This window comes from Quercus suber, unplaced genomic scaffold, assembly GCF_002906115.3.
Source record: "Quercus suber isolate HL8 unplaced genomic scaffold, Cork oak 2.0 scaffold_438, whole genome shotgun sequence".
Lineage (NCBI taxonomy): Eukaryota > Viridiplantae > Streptophyta > Magnoliopsida > Fagales > Fagaceae > Quercus > Quercus suber.
This window is the reverse complement of record NW_027069889.1, coordinates 302,722-323,119: the sequence shown is the minus strand read 5'-3', so window position 1 is coordinate 323,119 and position 20,398 is coordinate 302,722. Positions and strand designations below refer to the sequence as shown.

The following is a 20,398-nucleotide window of genomic DNA, read 5'->3' as shown; positions in this document are numbered from 1 at the left end:
ATTTTTTTTTTTTTTTTTTTTTTAACTCAAAATTTATATTTTGGAAGTATAGGGCTGTTAAGTTAGGGATTTTTTCTTCTGTTTATTTGGGGTCTGAAGGAGTCTTATGATTCCTATTTAGAAGGGATTTGGGCTATTTATTTTGGAATTTGTAAAATAAATTATGGCCTAAAGAAAGGGCTAATGCTATTTTGTTTTGGGTTTTCTCTTAACCAACTTTAAGATTTTAAGAGTGAAATTTGCTTAATCTTTTTTGTTAAAATCCTAGGGGGCCCATAAGTGAGTTGTTCTTTAATTTTAAGATTTTTTATTCCCTACCACTGCTGTTAAAGGAATAGGGACCAATTCTGTAATTTACTTTTTTATTTTATTTTTTAACTCATATGTCTCATATATAAAATGTTAAATGTAATTATCAACCCAACAGTAAATTTACAAAAGTTCCAAGTGTTAAAGATTTTTTTTTTCTTTTACAGGTATTACAGAAGTTATTAAACCCAGACCGGATGTTGACCCGTTCTATTGTTGGGGTTTATGCCCTAAAATCCAATTTATTGGTATGTCATAAATAATTAAATTGTTTAATTATATGAGATTATTTATTAATGAATTAATGGGATATTATCTTAGTCCATGAGATGCATAGTATGTGATTTATATGAAAAGTCACAGAAAGATATAAATCACAAGTTCTTTGTAAACTCATAATTTTAGTTTGTAGTCGGTGACGAAATTGGGCATTTCATTTGTGAAAACTATAATATATCAACTAAGATGATTTGTCTTGATCATGGAAGTGGAGACTTCTAGTTGATATGTTGATATGTTTTAAGAGTTAAGACATATTGAACTAGACCGCTATGAGATTTATTATTCTTCTAACGACTGTCAAATGAATAATAAATCTCACGACTTCTATTTACATCAACTCTAAATCCTAAGAGAATAATGGACCTGATCATGAGTTGTAGGTTACTTTGATATATCAGGAGTGAGATCTATAAGACATGATCAAAATGTCAGTATGTTGGGCAGCCGCATTTAATGTTGATGGAACATATATTCTCAAGATGGAATTCATAATCTCTTAACGGAGATATAAAATATTCCCTTGAGATAAGTTTAATGGGTTTGGTTATTCAGAGTGTTGGGCCTAACCACTTTAGTAAGTAGTTACTAAAGTATATATTTATGGAATTGGATTTCATAAATATATGATGAATAACATAAAAGATTAAACCGGGTACTCAAGGATTAAGATGTAATAATTTTCAAAGTGGCAGTCTACATTCATGACTTTGTATTACTACGAATATTTTAATGAAGGAGTTGCATGTATAATAAAGTCTTGGGATATAATTTATTAATAAGACCTAGAGTGCAACTATATTTATATAGTGGTATTAAATATAGTTAATGGTAACTTTGGACTTGTCAAGGGTTGACAGAAAAGCCCAAGGCCCATTGGAGCTAGTGTCTTATTGGTCCCTTTTGGTCCCACTCCAAGCCACATATTAGAGCCCAATTGGAATAGCCCAAAAGGCTAGCCCAATTAGATAATCAGTTATATATAAGGAGAGAAACATACAGAATTATGTGAGTGTGGTTTTCATTTAGATCACATAAAGAATGCAATGATGTATGTGAGTGTAGGACACTCTTTTATTCTCTCATTGGAAACTGATTGAGAGACCACACTTCTTGGGCATCAAGTGGAATTGGAGTGAAGATTAAAAATTTTCCCAAGTATTCTCAAGTTTGGTTTTGAATTTCACTGCATCAAGGTATGCTTCCTATTCTTTATTCTAGAATTCATGGTTATATGTTATCTTGCAGTGATTGAAGTAGATCCGTGGTTATTGCTTCCACTGTGTGTTTTGTATGAGATACAAAACCAGGTTTTCCAACATCTATAAGCTGGGTCACTGGTTCAACCAATGGGTCATCAGTCGAACTGTAGGGTCAAATAAAAAAATTTTAAAAATTATATCTATATATATATATATATAATTAAGTTTGAGAAATCATAGCTTGAATATGTAAATTAAAAAGAAAAAAGAAAAAAAAAAGGCATATGCCTAAATTAAACTCACCATTATAATTCAAAATCAATGTTTCATAAGCAACAGTATTAGAAGAAACAAACAAATTAATTTATATTTGTCAATAAAGTTAAGGTCAGCTAAAACCTAAAGCAACAAAATAGTCAAAATTCAAAGAAGAAACAGTGTCACACACTCACACTGTACACGACAAAAAAAGAAAAAAAAAAAAAAGAAAATCTAAACAAAAGAAGATAGTTGGTGGCATAGAGTTACATGGTCATACTTACATTCTAATTGTTGGCCAAGTACATTTGTTCAGACTTCAAAGCATAAAAGATTTATGCATAGTAACAACCCGTAGCAGTAGGTTTGAGAATTATGAAAACTGAAAAGTGATGGTACACGTACAAACTACAAATTACAAAGTGTGAACTACAGGGCAAATTACAAAATGTGAAAACTGAAAATATTCCACATCTTGTTATTTATATCATCATTCAAATTAAGGGTGTCCATGGGTAGATTCGGGTCAGATTGTGCCCAACCTGCTACTGACCTGACCAAATTGGGTGGAATATTTTAGACTTGTCCTCTGACTGGTGGAGGAGTTGGATCGAACTAGACGGATCACATATCAGGTGCCGGTCAATTCAGTCAAAATCGGCAACAACAAATGATGCGAACCTCAATTGACATGCTTTGAGACCCAACAAAAATATTGGAATACTTGCCTAAGAAAACTAAAATTCAGATTTTTGATAGAAGCCCTGGCCCAACGTTTATAATCAAACGCGAACCAAAGGTATAAGTGTAACACCTTGGCCCAATAATTATAATAGAATCATGAACCAAAGGTATAAAGTTTGAACGCCACAAGAAAGAATTCCTAATAAGTTCACAGTTCTTGAAGAATCAAAAGAAGAGCAAAGCCTCACCTTTTCTGATTTTTATTCAATGAATCCTCTATTACAATGAGTGTATGCTACTTATAAGACATGACTGAAAATAGAAAAAAAAAAAAAAAAACGTAATGAATAAAAAAACCCAAATAAAAGTTGATTTGGTTTGAAATTAGCAGATCCAAAATAGGAAAATAGCTAAAAACGTTCTAAATAATAAAAGTCCTAAATTAAGGTAAATCTGGTCTGAAATTATAAGCTCCAGATTAGGAAAAATGTCTATTAACTGATATGGAGCCGAAAGTCAATCAGCCATTAATCCACGCCATAAATCACGCCCAATCAAGTTAGATTAGCCCTTAATAGCTTGGATTAAATTTATTACACCTTCATCTTCCTTTGGGCCAAGCTTGGAATGTCTTGCGTTAGAATCAACTCAAATCTCTTGAATCAGCCCATTAAGTGCTTTTTTGATCATCTTGGATCATGTTTTAGTAATAGGCCCAACTGGAACATGCAATGGATCCTTGAATGCTTGTTGATTCTCATCATTCCCCCTCTCTTCAAAATGAACAAGGGAGGGGGGGGGGGGGGAGGTTGTTTGAGTATAATGAAAACAATTTTAAGAAAAACAATTAAGGAACAATTCAAATTAAAATATCGAAATCAATCAAAAGAACAAACCTTGGTCTAAGTCAACATCCACCATTGGAATATTCACCGTTAGAACTATTTTCCCGTTTCTCCTTAGTCACAGTTAATTAGAAAACAAGCGATCTAATAAACCTTAACTACTAAATAGCCTAAGACAAGTGCTAAAGGTTTAATCTAGTAGCAGCCTTAAGAATTCGAGAGATATATCGATGAAACTAAACAACACAAGCACAAGCGGTTATATTTAATTTAGTCGAGCGTTCTTCCTAAGATCTAATAATTTTCGACGTAACAAATCATTAAATCTTGGTTGCTTCACAAATTAGAGAGATCAAACAATTACGGATTTGATATCTAACCTAGCAGTAGATTGCAACGAATAATAAACTAGTAGGCCTCCTAGTAATTAAACGAGATAATCATGAAAATAGATACCGAAGAACATCCGATACTCAAAGCATAAAATTGAATAGTAAAACAAATTATATCTCACAGTTTTATTGATTTCGAGGCTTCCGTTTCCTTCGACCAAGTATATAAGTTTAGCTACACAGGGCCATGAGAAAAACTCGAAGGAGAAGTTAGAGAAGAGGGGAGAGAGACGATTGTGTGAAGTCTGATTTTTCCTCTCCGTTTTACACGTTAATTCCCTCTTTTCCAAGCCTACAAGATCTTCTAAAAATATTCTAAATATTATCCTAAAATAACAACATCCAAATCTGACTAATTAAAGAAAATATAAAAAAATAAAATAGAGTCCTAATATGAATAGGAAAGTGGTGTTTTCAGCCGGAAATTTCATGCACCAGATCTGGAAACTTCTGAAAATAAACCGCATCAGATCCGCGTATTAGAATTGCAGGCTAAGGAATGTTCTAGAACGTCAGCAGTGCAGGTGCACCAACTTCAAGCCCGATTTCGACCTTGATGCAGCGAGTATCTCTCAAAACTCAAAACATGAAAGTTGTAGAGCTTTTTCTTGGAGTTCTATAGCATCTTGAATCATCTCAATCGGAGCTCGGATGAGAGAGTTATGCCCAGATTACGAAGCGATGTCGAAACTGTCTAGAATAACCCAATTAGCTTCGTTTTGCACTTAATGCCTCCATTTGCATCCTAAATCAAAATATAAGAATAATGAGTACATTTAGGCACCAAATAAGTATAAAAGACTAAACATTAAAGGAGAAAAATATGGCATTTTGCATTCTCATCAAACCCACTGCCAATCGCCAGAGTAGTCAATTCAAATCCGATCAAGGGTGGCTAGAAGGCCAGGTTACCAAATGCACACTCAAAATTAAATTCCAATTTTTTAAAAAAAAAGAATTATTCCAACTATTATTAATGAATCAATTGGATTTTTTTTTTTTTGAAAAGATATATATGTCAATCCCAAATTTTAATTTACGTGTAGTCAAGAAAACAAAATAATTAATAAAATTGATCAAAACATTCATTTTAAGGTACTAATGGTCGCCAACGAGAGAGAGTAGAAAATGTCAAGGGTGACATCGAGGATCTTAAGGTACTAATGGTCGTCAACGAGTTTATAACACTCCTGCTAGAAGTGGTTGATGGCTTGATGCATTGATGTGGAAGCACCATTTGAGTTTATGGATTTGTTAATTTTTAGTCTCATGTATTTGTTAATTTTTTTTCATCACAATTATTTTGATATGATATATTCTTTCTCTCCTGTGCATTGCTTTGTTTTAAAGGAATATGGAGTATCAGTTATGTTCTTGAGAAATGAATTCCTAGTCGACCTGGTTGATACAAAAATAGGTAGAGTTCTGAAGCTTGATTCCCTCAGTACTGGCAACCTACGGAAAATAGCAGACGTGCTGAACTTCTACACCAATCACTGGTGGACTCACACTGGGCGCGCTCAAACGTATGAATTATACTTAGACTAACATAGAAAATTTGCAACTTATATGGATCACTAATATATAAGACCTGAGCTAATTTGTTAATCTTACATATTTCAGATGGGATTACTTCCAAGTTGGCCAAAAATTTTTCAAAGAGATGAATCGAACGCAAGCTTACAAGATAGGGTTAAGTACTTGGGCTAAATGGATCGACGCCAACATTAATCCTTTGAACACACAAGTTTTCTACCAAGGAGTTTCTGCTGTTCATTATTAGTTAAGTTCTTTTCATTTGAAAATATTAGATACCACATTTATAACTAAAAAAGTAACCAATGACTCATGTAATGCACGGAAAAATTGACAAAATGTTATTTTTCTATATTTTTTAAAATATATAATTTGATAATTATGGTAATTATTAATAGTTATTTACATACAAATTTTATATGAAACTACATATCTACTATTTAATGAAAACATGGTGCGGTGTAAATTTAGGCTTTATAAATTTTCATAATAAATTTAAAATCAATTAGAATATATATATATATATATATTTATTTATTTATTTATAGTAGAATAATAGTGTTAAAATGTGATTTTTCAAGAGCTTATAATGTGTTAATTAAACATTAGAAAAAGTTAACACAAACTCAAAGACTTCAATTATATACATACACGAATTGTATAAATCATCAACCTCTTAGTTTGAGTTGTAAATCCTACTCTACCCGGATCAGAATTCTGAGATGTATATGTGATATGTCCACGATGGGAAAGAAAAAATAAAATAAAATAATTTAGAAATTAGGCAAGCGAATATTGTATATATGAATTGTTAGTTAATATATTGTCCTCTACATTACACAATTTTGGAGGACCGTCATTCAAAATGAATGAAAATGACTTTATGAGAGTGTTATTGAAGACTTGTTTTTTTGGTAGAGCATTTTCTTTCCCCCCTACTGACTTAATTGAATGGAAAAATAAACTAAATGCCTTACACGTGGCCAGCCTTAAGAGGAGTGTAGACATCAAAATTTTATGATGTATTCACAACCACCCGATTGTTCATGATGAAATATTTGTGATCAAATTAATCTCCAATTGATGACGTGGACAATCAACAAATGAAATCAAGCCATGTGGCAACATTAAATAAGAAATCCATATGGCGATGTCAGAAGAAAAGACCTATATGGAAAGCTCTTATTAAATGGGAGACTAAATTAAATCCATAATTAGTTCTCAATAAATGCTGAGAGAAAATTCCAAATTAAATACGAATGAGTTGCCTATAAATAGGGGCTTCTCATATGAGAAAAGGGGAACCCTTAGAAAGAAAACACTACCGACACTCTGCCAAAATAGAGAGTCATCTCTAAAGTTCACAAGAATTCCATTGTTCATCAAGGCCTATTCCTACTTCTTCAAACCAAAGTGGGGATTCTCCTTTAACCTAGCTCGAGATCAAGCCAACGACCCTCGCATCAAATCAAGCACGTTCAATTGTTCATTCAACTTGGAGACATCAAAGCACGATTCAAGATCAAGCTTCATAGCCCCTTCAGATCGTAACGTTTCTTGGAGATCGAATCAGAGGAATTTATTGTACTCTTTCATTGTAAAGATTCATACAGAGGATTGTACTCACATATATACAATTCAAATACAAATTGATTATTTGTTACACTATTTCGTGATCGTGTGATTTAAATTTTACGAAAATTGTGTGTACAAGGAGTTTTTTTTTTTGGGTAAAGCAAGAGGTTAAACACATACATAATCCATATATACTCTTTCTTGCCTCTAGCAAAAACTTTCATTGATGTAGAGATTAAAAAACATTAAAAAAATAGTAACAATAATAATAAACCTAGCTCCTTTACTGTGATAACCCGTGTTAATATATATATATATATTTTTTGGTGTGATTTTCCATTTTTGAATGCAGAAAGGCCTATACAGTTACACATTTAGAGCATTCACATCAATTTTTTTTTTTTTAAATACATGTTTTACGCTCTAAAAAGATATTATATCTATTTTACCAACTCGCTTAACAATATACTCAACATCTCATTCCTTATTCTTACATAAAACCTAATAAAATAATATAAACTACACAATCAAATAATATAAACTACTCTTCTCTCTCTTCCTCATTGTCTCTCTCTCCATTGTAACCAACCACCACCAAATCACCACCACCATTGAACCACTAAACCAATCACCCAAATCACAAATTGCAATGATTCAAACCCAAGCCTCAGCCACTGATTCAAACCCAATGCAACCACCAAAATAACACCAGCAAAACTTTGAAGCCAACCCAAGACCCACAACCAAAAATAACCCACGACCCACGATGGCAAACCCATGACCACAACAAAACCACTGAAACAAACCATAAAAAACAACAAGCAAAACCCAAAAACAACCCATCTTCAAGCCAAAATTGCTGTCACCTTTAGTCTTCAATCCTTTACCGTCACCAATGCTACTGAGAGAGACTGAATTGAGGTGGGAGAGAGAGAAGAGCAATGAGAAAGGGGAGAGAGGTGTTGCGTGAGAGATAGAGAAAAGAAAGTAGAGTGATTTTTTTTTTTTTTTTAATTAAAGGAAGAGAGAGAAAATTATTGTGAGGGAATAAAAAATTATATTTACTTTTTAGCAACCGGCTATAGTTGTTGCTATTGATACCCATTTACTGTAGCTATGTATTAAAAAAAAAAAAAAAAAAAATTTAGTACTGTGAAAACCATCAATGGAGTCTGATGAGGCCACGATTAAACTGAGCTCGGATAGATTTTTGGACCTTCATCATCATCATCATCATCTTCTATCTTTTGATGAGTAACCATCTGCTCTCTAATCGGTAATCGCACGATCCTGAGGGCCACGGACTTTTGCATTAAATTAGTGGGTAGGGGGTCACCATTGAGTTATTAATTGCGTTTTATTGACCCCCTCATTTTATGTGGTTTTGGTTAGCGATTCCTTTTAACTTAAGAGTTTTAAGTTCTGCGTTGGTCGGTCAAATACACCACCAACTGAGATAGTAACAAGTAACAACTACCGAATGCGATATTAGTGGATAAAACACGTTAGACGTTGAATTAATGGGATCCAAGCATATCAAATTATCAATGATATTCACACACACACACACACACATATATATATATATATATCGGGGCCAAAATGGGCAAATGCTCTTTTTGCACAAACAATCTAGCATTTTGCCCAATTTCTCCAACTAATTAGAGAAATATCATTATTTTGAAACTCGATTTTCTCAAAATCGAGTTAAGTCCTATGGTGACGTTTTTAAGGAGCCTATAGTGACGTTTTGAAACTCGAGCTCCATCAACTTGCCTATAACTCAAGTTCAAGAGTTTGAGTTCTAAAACGCCACTATAGGTCCTTAAAACATTACTATAGGCTCCTTAAATTGTCACTATAAGACTCTGAATTTTTTTTTTTTAAAATATCGATTTTTAGAAAATCGAGTTATAAAAGATGAATATTTCCCTAATTGGTTTAGAAAAGAGGGCAAAACGTCACTTTGTTTGCACGAAAATGACATTTGCCCATTTTGGCCCATATATTGGGTATTACCTATTTTATTGTTGCCAAAATATACATATCTACTCCGTCAGTTGTGTATGTTATTAGTGCATTAATCTATTCACGCTTCTCTATTACATAAACGAACGATTGAAACCCATAATGATATGATTATGCGTAAAGGTTCCGGCACAAAACTTTACACAGATTGAACTTTTGCTTCTTCTCCAAAACCCTACGCAAGTTACTCCCCACCATGGCCAAAACCCTCTCAAAACCCACATCCATTTTCTTCATGCTCTTCACCATTTTCTTCTTCTCAACCCATGTCATCGCAGATGAAGCACCCGTTTTCTCAAAAAATTTACCTCCTTCATCACTTGGACTTGAGCAACAGAAGCTTAGCCACCTCCACTTCTACTTCCAAGAAATTGTTCGTGGCCCCAAACCTACTGCTGTACGAGTAGCACAAGCTGCCACGACGAACACATCCCCAACGGGGTTTGGAGCTGTGGTGGTGATCGATGACCCACTGACTCTCCTCCCAGAAAATACCTCCAAAGTTGTTGGACAAGCACAAGGAACTTATACCTTCGCGTCGCAAAGTGAATCAGCATTGTTGATGGTGATGAACTTTGCTTTCACAGAGGGAGAGTATAACGGTAGCACTCTTAGTTTGGTAGGGAGAAACACTGTATCCTCGTCCGTCAGGGAGATGCCGATCATTGGTGGGAGTGGTGTTTTCCGGTTTGCTCGTGGGTATGCTCAGGCCAAGACTTACACGTTTGATACCAAAACTGGGGACACTGTTGTGGAGTACAATGTCTATGTCTTACATCATTGATTGGGAAAAATATATTACACACAATGTGTTCTACACTGCAAAAATGCTGAAAATGTGACTTTAAGTCGTGATTTTAGTGTATTTGCACACACTATGTGCAATAAGCACATAAACACGGCCCTTACTGATTTGAGCGTGAATATATTTATTGAGCCTTTCACTTGTTATATGGCTACCCATGGTTTTCTTCCATGTTTTTTTATTTGGTGAAAAATAAAATACCATTGGCTGAATGTACTGTCAGCTAATTGGGAACTTTGGATTTTGTTTAAGATATGTCATATGTATATGAAATGTCTATTTGTCTAATTTGACAATCCAATCTAAACATCACAGAACCAAAATTTGGAAGCTGATTTAATCTCTCTCTCTCTCTCTCTCTATATATATATATATATAAAACCAAAATCTTTGAAGTTTCCACAATTTTTTACGTCAGCACAATATTTAAAAAATTAAAAATAAAATTAAAAACTCTATTTCACTCAAAAACAAAACCCTACGGATTCGACTACACTTTTAACTCTCCCATCGTCTGCCATCATTAACAAAAATGTGGAGACCAAAGGCAGGGTGTTGCATGCCAAGCTGACTATTGAAGATCAAACTCTTGCTGCAGCGTATCATGATAACGTGACAGGCTCTCTAAAACTAACCATTCTCTCTACCTCTCTAAGAGCATCTTCAGCGGACTAGCCAAATTTTTGTACTATTTAGCTAATGAACAGTGACATTTAGCTTTTGCTTACTCACTTTTTCAAATACACTTCCAACAGATTCTCTATCCCATTCTCTATCTCATTTAAATATTATTTCTTCATTCATTATTTATTCATTCTTTATTCTTTGTTTAATATTTCTTTATTCTTCCTTTATTCATTCTTAACGGCTATATTTTTCAAATTCCCAACAGCTATATTTTTTAAATTTCATAACATTTTCAAATTTTGCAACAATCACATTTCTCAACTATTTTATTTATTCGATCATATTTTCAAATGATCATACATTTTCAACAATCATATTTTTCCAATGATCATACATTTTTCAATATAAATAATATTGAAATGATCATATTTCTTGATATATATAATCTTCTAATGCAAAGTTTAAATGACAATAGCATCAAATCTATCGACTACTTGCAATATAAAAAACAAATGTTCTAATACATCAAATAATAGTAAATAACAACAACTACTATCCTTAGTCAATGAGATCACATTGCAACAACAAAAAATGAGTGACCCTATATATTCTAGTCAGTTTGATCACATTGCAACAAAATAAGTTTAAAGTGCTCTCCTAACTATACAAAACAAAAGCACCCCATGTCAAGCTAATTCCTTCGCTTTTCAAGGATTTCCATTTGGCGTTGATGAATATATTCTTGTTGCATTGGAGGCAATGCACTGACATTCATCATCATAATCTCTTTTTCCTCCTTCATATTCTCCAATCTCAATTTTTCTATTTCTCTATCCTCTTTCAATTTTTCCATTTCCAATTCCATTTTCATTTGTGCCGTTGTCAGTTTTCTATCCTCGAGATGAATTCGTGCCATCTCTTGCTCATGGTTTGCAAGACATCCTTTTTCAGTAGCAGCTATTTCCATCTCATTCATTTTTCTTCTTTCTTCCATCATAACATTTAATAAGGCTTCCATATTTGAAGATGTACCTTCTTTGCTCTTTTGTTTTTTCAATCTTTCTTTCTCAGCCTTCTTGCCTGGTGGTCTCTCCAATACATTAGGAACATGTGGGATATCTTCATCCTCTAAATCTATTGGCTCTAGAGTAGGAGATGAAGATGTTGTCTCAAGTCTCCTTTTTTTTAGTCTATGCTCTTGAATAGTACGCAACCATTTTGGCGAGTCCTTCAAAAGATTCCAACAATGTTCATATGAAAATGTGGAACCTTGGAATGTTTGATACTGTTGTCTTGCCTTATTAAGCTGAAAAATTAACAAATATATTATATTTAAAATCTTGAAATAGTTGAAACAAATTATCAAACTAGCACAAATTTTTTTTGTAAGATGTACCTTGTCTTCCTCGGTCATACCACTTTGATTCATTGAATCAATTTGTGACAAATACCCACAAAACTTATTGGTGCATTGTTGAATTGTTGACCATCGATTCGATAGAGAAGTTTGAGTACGCATAGACTCAAAGGTCTTCCACTTGTGGTAGTAGTCTGAAATTCTTTTCCAGTAAGTTCCTTGTTTTTGGTTAGTACTTTGCACTACATCTTGGTTAACATTAAGAAATGTTGACACAAGAAGATTGTCTTCTTGGATGGAGAAGTTGGCACCGCGTTGTGATTTCTTAGCTATGGATTCAACCTCGGGTGGAGACATTTGGCTAAACACTTGAGTTTGTGGAACACTATCTTCACCACTTATATGTGAAGATCTATCACATATTCATTATTAGGATCTTCTAAAAAATCAGTGAAAGATATAGCTCCTGGAATATGCGGATCCATCCCTAGCAAGAAAATTAATAGAGTATATTGTAAGAAACCCCTCAGAACAGAATACAAACCCATCATATAGGTATCCACCAAGAATCAAAAACAGGGGAACAAACACAAACACAAATCCAAATTACGAAATAAATATCTTAAATAAGTTATGATGAAAACCTAGCAAATAAATAATCACAATATTTACACTAACAAAACTGAATAAATATTCACAATATTAAGAATAATATCTTAAATAAGTTATGATAAAAACCTAGCAGAAGCATCTAGCTACCTAGACAGCTAAGTTGTACATGTAGAAAGTTTGGACTTCAATACTGTTATAGGATATATATTGAAGGCATATTTTCCTTTCAACATTCATCAGAATACTCGAGAGTCTAGATTGAATTTTCACAAAAACCTGATTTTTGAACAAGAATAACCAATTGATCTATAATTATTAATTTATTACAGAAGCAAAATATATATTTTTTAAAACAATGGATCCATCAAAAACAGGGTTCCTCTATTTCAGACCAGAGCGGCTTCTAAAATGTCAAGAAAATAATACTGCTTTTCATTTATCTCCAAACCATTGAAGTCCAAACATGTAAAATCATACTGCTTTCCAGTTATCTCCAAATTCATAACCTTCATTCATAACAAATTTCCCAATTATCCATTCAAAACCCAGAAGAATTCTATAGATTTATCACCAATTTCCCAAACCTTGAAACCCAAAAATCCAAATCAATAGCAAACAAAACACAAACCCATCATATACAGTATCCACCAAGAATCAAAAATAGAGGAACAAACACAAACACAAAAACAATAGAAATATGATTTCAAACACAAACACAAACCCATCAAAAACAAAAACAGGTGGTGAGCGTGTTCAAAAACAGAACCCATCAAACACAAACACAAACCCATCAAAACAAAACCCACTCAGGACTTTCATCAAACAGGTGGTGAGCGTGTTCAAAAACAATAAACAGGGGAACATGATTTCAAATGAACAATAAATAGAAACAGGGGAACAAACACAAACACAATCCAAATTACGAAATCAATATCTTAAATAGCTCTTCCAACTCTAACCAAAAACAGAATCCCATATACGGTATCCACACAGAAACCCATTTTCTAAACTCAAAAAATAGCCAATTAGAAATATGATTTCAAATGATTGAAGTTGGCATACCAGTTTGATTTCAGCTTTTGTGAGAGAAATCCAGGATTGTTTCAGCATAGAATGAAGGGGGCGCCCCAATGTTGTGTTGGCAAAGCCAACTTCTTGGGTTGTGGGCAGAGTAGAGCGGACGTGGGACTCGGAGAGAAAAAAGAAGCAATGGCTTGGGTTGTGGGCGGAGAAGAGCGGAGTCGGAGAAGAGCGGAGAAGAACGGAGAGAAAAAAAGCAACAGAGTGAATGAGAGAATGAGAGAAAAGAAGAAGAAAGCAATGGAGAGAATGAGAAAGAAAAGAAATCTGGAAGAGAGAGAAAGAATTAATATAAAAGGGGGTGGGTATAATATTTTATTCAAAATATTCAATGCCTAATGAACAGTAGCCCATCAGGTTTGATGGGCTACTGTTCATAACCCAAAAAAAAAAAAAAAAAAAGGATATGCCTAATCTGCTGGAGCTCATTTTTTTGCTCACATTCTCTATTATAGCTAGGATTTGGGGGATGCCTCTTTTGTTGGAGATGCTCTAAGCTCTTCTCTCTATATTCCAAATATTTTCTGAAAATACATTCCAAACGTGAAAGTCTACTCAAAGGCATAGAGAGAGAACAGACACCCATGACGGAGCCATAGCTGCCGTTACCCATCAAAGCCATCACAAGATCTCCATTGTCATAACAAGCAGCAATTACCAATGCTTCAAACTCTAGCCCCAGTTTACATCGGTGAGATGCTCTGTATCCAATTTCTATCAGTTCTTCTACTGCTGTTGTTGGCATATAATTGGTATTGGTAGTGCTACTGTTGTTAAGTGTTTTTTTTTTTTTTTTTTGGGCCTATTAGGAAGTTTTTTTATTGGAAATTTGGGATTTATAGGTAGTGCTACTGTTGTTAGTGTTTTTGAATGTATATTGAAAAGAATTGTGGATACGTGAATATGGGGTCATATGTCAAGCAAGGCACCACAAAATTATGGTGGAGCGACTCAACATCTAAGAGACTATTAATAAAATAAAACCAACCAAATTTGGGCTGGTAGTGGCAAAGGAGATGATTTGTACTCTTGTTTACTTTCAAAGAATAGTTGGTTGAATCAAAATCCAAATAATTGGTGTTGGCTAAATTACCAACCCATGAGTTGTATTGAAATTATATATAAAAAAACAAAAGAAAACTATTAGATTATTAGATAGAAGCTAAGGATAAAACATAATGATGAGACATTTGAATTTAAATAAAATAAAATAGTTGGAACCAAATCCATTGCAAGTTTATCTGAAAGTCTTAGAAGCATTTGAATTGGAATTTTGATTTGCAACATGATCTGTATAGGCAACGTGAGCTGTAGATCAATTATCAAAGGCATTTATCTTAACAGTGTCTAGAGCTTACAAGTAAATAAGTAATCAAATTCAAATAGCACATTATGCATTTCTGTATAAATAGAGAAATTGTATCCTTGAATCATGTACCCATGTAAAAATTAGTACACTGATCACACTCCACACAGATTGAGTAATGAATTTTGCTTTTGATTTTGGTGAGTGAGTGATTCTACTCTAGGTTCTGATTTTTAGTTTTCTGAAATTTAGCTTGCTTTTGATTTTGGTGAGTGAGTGATTCTACTCTAGGTTCTGATTTTTAGTTTTCTGAAATTTAGCCGCTGTTAATTATTAAACAAAGAGTTAGAGATGGAATTTGAAAAGTTGCTTAATTAATGCTTTGTTAGTGCTCTTTGATTCATATTTTCCTTTTCTGCTCTCAATTTGTATATGGTTTTTTCCTTAATGAATTTGTATAGCTATTTAATTGATTGGTTTAGAATTGTTATGGTTTTAATGATGTCCAGTGGTTATTTGAATTATTTCTAACTATGATGTTGCTAACTAATTTATATATATATATATATATAACCGAAGTCTCTGAAATTCTCACAGTTTTTCACGTCAGCATAATATTTAAATAAAATTATTTTTGTTTAGTCCAAACTTAACAAAGAGTAAAACTCTATCTCTCTAACAGGTCATCCTAAACTCAAACTTATCATTACCAATTTTTTAAATAAAATTATTTTTGTTTAGTCTAAACTTAACAAGGAGTAAAACTCTATCTCTCTAACAAGTCCTTCTTAAACTCAAACTCTTCATTATCATTTTTTTTAAACAAAATTATTTTTGTTTAATATAAAATTAACAAGAAGTAAAACTCTACCGAAGCCTCTAAAACTCTCACAATTTTCCACATAAGCACAATATTTAAATAAAATTATCATTTTATTTAAATAAAATTATTTTTTTAAACAAAATTATTTTTGTTTAATCTAAATTTAACAAGGAGTAAAATTCTATCTCTCTAACAAGTCCATCTTAAACTCAAACTCATCATTATCAATTTTTTAAATAAAATTATTTTTGTTTAGTACAAATTTAACAAGGAGTAAAACTCTATCTCTCTAACAAGTCCATCTTAAACTCAAACTTATCATTATCATTTTTTAAAACAAAATTATTTTTGTTTAGACAAGGAGTGAAACTCTGTCTCTCTAACAAATTCAACTTAAACTTAATTTGAGTTATTTTTTTGTAATATCTGAAACTATCTAACAAAATTTTTGTAAGAAATTACACGTTCAAGTAATAGCTTCTTCATCAAATTGTAACACAAATTGTAGTCATACAAAAGCAAATCATGCAATGGTGTAATTTCTTAATCAATTTAGGATTTTATAAAATTATTTTAGATAATCTCACAAATAGGTAAGTTCCCATGCATAGCACGGGTTAGTGATCAGTTTATAACTGTAAGGTTGAAATTTATCAACCATTTTGTTTGCTTTATTCCATGCCAATTTGCTTGTAATTTAACACTTAGTAACCCTATATTTAGGTGGGATTCATGTAAGGGTAGTGTGTGAAGAGAGTATGAAGAAAAGCTCAAGTATGTGCAAGAAGCAGAGTTTTGCGGCTAGGACTCACGGCTGACTCGCGACTAGCAAGCCGCCAAATGCAGGCACGTGAGAAGCACACAGGGAAGCTGAAGGGTCGCGCCAGCTGTCGTACTACAGGACAAAAGTCCCAGGCTGGCGAAGCCATTACGTCGCGACTTGAACTCGCGACTTGGACAAGCTGCGAGGTCAAGCCGCCAATCAGCCCTATTTGGCAAAAACAGTCTCTTCGTATTCCAAACACACACCACTATATATAGACCCTTATACCCACTAAATTGAGAGAGCTTCTAGAGATAATTTTATGAGAGAAACCCTAGAGAAAAATAAGATTGCCTCATCCACAATCTTTACCTTAGAGTCTCTACAAATTCTTCTACTCTCTTCCTCTCCATTGTCATATCCTTGAGAGGTCATTAACCAAATCCTTATCTCACCACACCCACGTCTGTGAGAAGGTTCATTTGGTGCTAAGGGAAGCAGTTTGGAAGGAACCAATATACACTGGTTAATGCGATGGTATAGTAGCGGAATCCGGGAAGTTAAAGAAGAAATAGGTTCGGCGTAACCTCGTTGGAGCAAGAAGCTTGGAGGGCTTAGGTACTTGGGTAGATTAGGCTTGGAGGGTCTTCTGCTGTTCATGTATCCCAACTACATTCTTTAGTGGATTATTTACCGCTTGGAGGGCGGCGAAGAGGTTTTACGTCGAGGACTTCAATTTCCTCTTCGATAACACATCGTGTGTTGTCCATGTGTTTGCATCTTTCTTCTCTTTTTCTTTGCCTTATATTTACTACTGTGGTTGTGTTTATATTTGGTTTAGATTGTCTATCAATTCTGTTATAAGCTTATTATCATGTTCCGCACATTAACTATTTGATATAAAGCTTAAATTAGTAATTTTATAATTTGAGGTCTAAACGTTCAAGGGTGTTTTATACACATTTTGAACATTCAATAACATATTACGAATGCCACAATGTTTAAAATTTTAGATTTTTCTATTGAATTTTGTGTTTAGTCACGTTTAAATTGTCAGATTGAAAACAATTAAATGATCTATAAAAAATTGTTGATGCCCATCTTTGACAAAGGGCCCAACAACAGAAGAAGCCCAACAATAGAGAAGATGAGAAGGGGAATGAGGGGCAAAATGGTAAAGAAACAAGAAAACAAGCCCAACAGGCTGAAGCAGCAAGATCGATGGCCAGCAAGCCCATGAAAATAAAAAGAGTTAAAGAAAGAATAAATAAGCCGAGAAAGCCCAAGGAATGATGTAGTAAGCCCATGAGAATAATGAGAGGTAAAGAAGAAGTAAATGGGTCGGGGAGGTCTAGGGAACGAATTAGTAAACTCAATGGGCTAGCTTAAGGGCCAATAAGCGCAAGAGGGTAATAAGAGGTAAGGATGTAGTAAATAGGCCAAAGCTCAAATAATTTAGTAAAAAGCTTATGGGAGTAAAAGAGATAAAGAAGAAGTAAATGGGTCGAGGAAGCCCAAGGAATGAAGTGGTAAAATGGGTTAGCATGGCAAGAATGTTGGCCAACAAGCCCAAAAGAGGTAAAAATGTGAAAAGTGGGCCAAGGAAGCCCTGAGCAAAAGATTGATGAAGGAATGGGTTGACATGACAGGAACATAAACCCACAAGCCCACGAGGTATTTAAAAATAAAAAAGAGAGGTAAAATTGTGACAGGCACAATGAAGTGACATGGCAGGATCAGTGGCCAAATGGCCCACTGTCATAGAGAAGGAAAGTACGAGCTTAGAAAAAAGATGTAAAATGGAAAATATAACCTTTTAAATGAGCAAAAACTTATTTTTGGAAACAAAAGACCAAAGTGGCCCTCGGCCCACGTACGTGGGTAGTGGCCTACGTACATGGGCCAAAGTATGTGTACACAAGCATACTCCTGGATCACGTAGTTAGGGTTTTAGAAGCATGAAAAAGTCAAGATTTTTGCAATAATAGTTGAGGTTTGGAATGAATCCCATATCGTTTAGGAGTTATTCCAAACCCCTTTTTTCCACTATATAAAGCCTATTGATGCTCATTTTGGAAAAACCCAACAACAAGAAGAAGCCCAGCAATATAGGTAGGAAAGAGTTAGCAGGATTGAGAGAAAACCCATTAAACCCGAGTGGTAGAAATAATTGGTCATAGACCCATAAAGTAAACAAATGGGCCTTGAGGAAAGCAAATGGGCCTAAAGGAGCCCAGAGAAAGAAGTAGTAAACCCATGAGCATTATGTGATGTAGAAGAGTAAGAATGGGTCACAGCAAGCCCAAAGTAATGAATTAAGAAAGTAAAGGGTTGGTGGAAAGCACATAAACCCCAAGGATGAAGAATGTGGTAATTGGGCCAGGGAAGCACAAAAGAGTTAGTTAAATCCCATGGAAATGTAGAACTAGAAAATGGGCTAAGGTCACCCAAGGAAAGCAAATGGGCCGAGGATGCCCAAGGAGAAAGAAATGGGCCAATGGAGCCCACAAGCAATGTAATGGGTCAAGAAAGCCCAAAGTAGCATGAGTATAAACCCAATGACCATACTGGGTCATTGTAATCAATTGAGAGAAAAGTATACAGTAGGCCCGAAAAAGGCCCAACAAGCATGGATCAAATAACGCCGCAGCAGGAATAATAGAATGCCATGGTAGGATACTGGCAAGCCAATGGAAGGAGCAAACAGTGGGCTAAAAGGGAGAAAAGCCCATAATCAAGAAAGGCCCAGCCCTTAGAGGAAGCAAACCATAAAGAATTAAGGATCAAAAAACAATTCACACCACAAGAGGTCAAGAATGAGTGGCAAAATGCATAGATGAACCTTCAATTCATGGAAAACGCATGAGAGCAAACAAGTTTTGGACATACATGGAAGTGAAGCACGCACAAGGCATATGGACCACCAACCTGTACCCAGCCAATACAAGAATTGTGGGTCATGGGTCAAAGGTAAGAAAGGGTATGGTCTAGCTGTGGGGAGAAGGGAAAGCCTATTCTGGGGTTCTCGCTCAAACTCTTTTGGGGGAAATGTCTTACTAGGATGACATACCACCCAAAATAGGGAAAGATGAGTTGGAACTACTAGATGCAAGCCATGAGGGATAACAAGAAAGAATACCCACACTATGGTGGATAAGAATGCCACGGTGAACAAACAAACAAAACTGTTTTCTTTTTCTGGTAATGGAGAGTGGCACAGCTAGCACAGGTAAGTGGTGGTGGCTGGGCAGCTAACAAACCAGTGAGTAGTCGAGAAGGACACCCAAATCCAAACAAAAGTAGTTAAAGGTTAAAATGGTAAAAACTAGTCACGGCAGGCAGTATATAAAGGGCCCTTGCCGTGCACAGTATCATCATCACAACAATAGTAACCACTAGAAGAGAATTACAACACCACCATCACCATAACACTACACGAGTAAGCACTAAGAAAGAAAGAAAAGAGTGGGAAAGAATTAAAGTAACAAAATGGGAAGAAAAAAAAAACCAAGAAGAGAAATAGAGTGTGTGGAATGGCAGGCATGCACCAATAGGCTAATCCCTTCTCTCCCTCTAAAAGCCTACTCTCTGTTGGGGATAAAGGATTCGCTTAGGGCATAAGCCATTCAAGCCCATTCCCTCAAAGTAGATAATTTCTACAGCATGATCCTCCTGCAAGGTTACCCACGTTAACGAAATGGTTCCCTCTTTGATATTACTCCCGTAACATAATTGAACACGGCAGACTAACCTATTCCTTCTTTGATTTCATTACTTATCATTATTATTTCCTTTCTTGTCTTTTGCAACTTCACTTATAATGTGTTCCTTGTTATATCGTTCTATTTTAATTTAGGATCCCACATTTGTTTTGCTTGGCAATAAGCACATCTCTTTTATTATTGTCTTATTATGTT

General features: G+C 34.5%; 2 protein-coding genes across 2 annotated transcripts; one reads left to right on the top strand and one right to left on the bottom strand.

Moving 5' to 3' along the window:
- Positions 1–9,119: 9,119 nt before the first annotated feature.
- LOC111998149 (dirigent protein 22) lies at positions 9,120–10,201 on the top strand. Its single transcript, XM_024030252.2, has one exon. The coding sequence runs from the start codon at positions 9,305–9,307 to the stop codon at positions 9,890–9,892; it is 588 nt and encodes a 195-aa protein (XP_023886020.1). The 5' UTR covers positions 9,120–9,304; the 3' UTR covers positions 9,893–10,201.
- An 899-nt stretch (positions 10,202–11,100) lies between these two features.
- LOC111998143 (uncharacterized) lies at positions 11,101–12,254 on the bottom strand. Its single transcript, XM_024030244.2, has 2 exons — positions 11,937–12,254; positions 11,101–11,846 (listed from the first exon to the last, which is right to left on the bottom strand). Exons 1-2 carry the CDS (start codon positions 12,252–12,254, stop codon positions 11,232–11,234), a joined length of 933 nt encoding a protein of 310 aa, XP_023886012.2. The 3' UTR covers positions 11,101–11,231.
- Positions 12,255–20,398: the final 8,144 nt, after the last annotated feature.